This window comes from Solanum lycopersicum, chromosome 4 (genome assembly GCF_036512215.1).
Source record: "Solanum lycopersicum chromosome 4, SLM_r2.1".
Taxonomy (NCBI): domain Eukaryota; kingdom Viridiplantae; phylum Streptophyta; class Magnoliopsida; order Solanales; family Solanaceae; genus Solanum; species Solanum lycopersicum.
The window spans coordinates 59,826,358-59,828,725 of NC_090803.1; the positions used below are offsets into that span (position 1 = coordinate 59,826,358).

The window sequence follows — 2,368 nt, forward strand, 5'->3', positions numbered from 1 at the left end:
TTAAAGAAAGTAGCAAAAATAAAATTAATAAAAGCTATCTATTGATAAACGAACTAGTGCAAGTATTACTCTCATTCAACAACCACCTTTTTTTTCTTAATAACATTAAATAATTTCTAAGTGAATTATTTTAGGCCGAATAAATATATGCTTATATAGTACTACTCCACACACCAATAGCTAATGATAATTTATTACTATTATATCAAAAACCATTTCCTTATGGAGAAAATGAAGAAACTAATGGACAACAAGTTGGACATTGAAAATCAAATAATGGACATAATTCAGGAAGACAAATATGATCTTTTTTCCAATTACATTATCAAAAAAAAAAAAGTAGATGACTTCACATACAAAATAAAGATTCAACATATTGGAAAGCACCAAACCTATTAAATTGCAGGGAAATAGGGGCCTCATAATCTTCATCTTCATCCTCAAATTGATTTTCTTCAATACTCTTATTTTCAAATTCACATAGCTTGTAGAATGTGTTATCCCTCAAGTTATAACGTATAATCATTTTGGGAATGTGCAAAATCATGAAGGCCTCCTCCTCCTCCTCTTTCTCCCCTCTAACAACACAAAGCACACTCATGGCTAAGTGATTCCAGTCTGTTGGATCATGATAACGTTGAATCATATGAGGGAACGCGTTAACAACATCTTCAACATTCACTTGGTACTTCACGTACCACTCTGTGCCATCACTATTCATCTCGTAAATGTCATAGAAACTGAGTTTCTGACGTTTACACACTAGTACTAGATACAAATGCCCACTAGACTCTCCGTAATAAGCAACTCTGCTCTCCTTATTGTCAGGCATGGGAAACTTATCAAACATTTCTTGTTCGACATTGAAACGTAACGAGTTGTCACCACATTCCCAATAAATTGCATCATTCCAATAAACTCCAGTGTACTTGAATCCTATATCGTAACGAGCTAGAAAAGGTGAACCCACGACCCTCCATTGCTTAACTTCAGACGAATAAATCTCGACCTGATAGTGTTGATCATCAGGAAAGACTTCATCAGATAAACGAATGCAAATCACTTTGTAATTTGGGGATTTCCATGGATCAAACGCTAGTTTCATCCCAATTACAGCCTTGGAAATTTGTCCATGCCCTTCCAGTCTCGAAAGTGTGACAAATTGTTGTGTCGTTGGGTTGTACACATAGTAATTTTCATTAGGTCCACGAACGCGAAAACTACAACATAGCAGAAGTCCATTACAAGATTGCAAGATTCTGATTCCATAAGGATCGTCTACGAAAATGAGCTTGTGGAATGGTGATTGAATTGGATTTTCGAGGGTGAAGGGAACGAATTCGTGAAAAGGGTTGATCAAGAAAGAATGACAGAGCAAAAATAGGCCACGAGCAGGGTTGAAACAGGGGACTCTGAGACGGGTAAATTCAGGGCTAGTGATGAGATTATTCCATTTTTTCGCCACGCATTTGCATCGTACGAGTGATTTTACTGGAAGACGTAGGAAAATTTCTATCATCAGTTCTTCATTTAGAATCATTTCATTTGCAGAAATTGATGATATACAGTTTTTTATTTTGATAATCTTCATTTTGATTTTTTTTGTGTGTAAAGTTGCTACTTATTATATAGTTTGCCAAATCTTTTTTTAGCTTGTTGTGAACGTTTCCTTCTCAACTCAAGTGGAGTATTAATTAATCTTTCTACCAATAAATCAAAGGCAAATGAACATACTCTATTATTTATACTTAAACTCAACATAATTTTAATTTGGTTATAGGATTTGATTCCTTACATGCAAATTGGCTATCGAGTCAATGCATTTGCCCGTTATCTACGAGATGCCAGTTGTGAAATTAAATTATTACTTCGTTCATCTTTACTTGTTCAATATTTAAAAATTAAAAAAAATATATTTAACTAATATAATTGATTGATGGTGAGTTGGTGACGGGGAGCTAATTTGTCTTTTAATATTTATATTTTTTTCTTTATATCTCCAAAACTTTGGTTTTTATTTAATTTTTTTTATATATCTTACTAAGTTATTTATTCTTTAGTATCAAAAGATTATATGGAAAAGGGTCTAAAATATCCTTGAAGTATTGAAAATGGTACAAAATTACCCTTCATCCACCTATTGGCTCCAAAATGCTCTTTTCATCCACCTATTGGCTCCAAAATACCCTTGTCATCCACGAGTTTAAAATTGATCACTTATTTAATGATTTTAAATTTAAACTATTTAAATAATTTTAAAATTTTTGATGTTCAACTATTGGTTATAATTTAATTTATTTGTATTATTTATAAACCAACCCACTACCCACCCATTACTAACTAAACCCCACCCAATTAATAATCCAAC

The 2,368-nt window shown here is 32.7% G+C and overlaps 1 protein-coding gene across 1 annotated transcript; it reads right to left on the bottom strand.

Annotated features, from left to right (window-relative positions):
• Nucleotides 1-349: 349 nt before the first annotated feature.
• On the bottom strand, nt 350-1,540 carry LOC101250887 (F-box protein At5g07610-like). The gene has a single exon (XM_010321769.4). It carries the CDS (start codon nt 1,538-1,540, stop codon nt 350-352), a length of 1,191 nt encoding a protein of 396 aa, XP_010320071.3.
• Between the last annotated feature and the right edge of the window lie 828 nt (nt 1,541-2,368).

What these genes read in the sequence shown, in the direction of transcription:
- LOC101250887 (XM_010321769.4), bottom strand. Translation starts at nt 1,540, where the DNA reads ATGATTCTAAATGAAGAACTGATGATAGAAATTTTCCTACGTCTTCCA.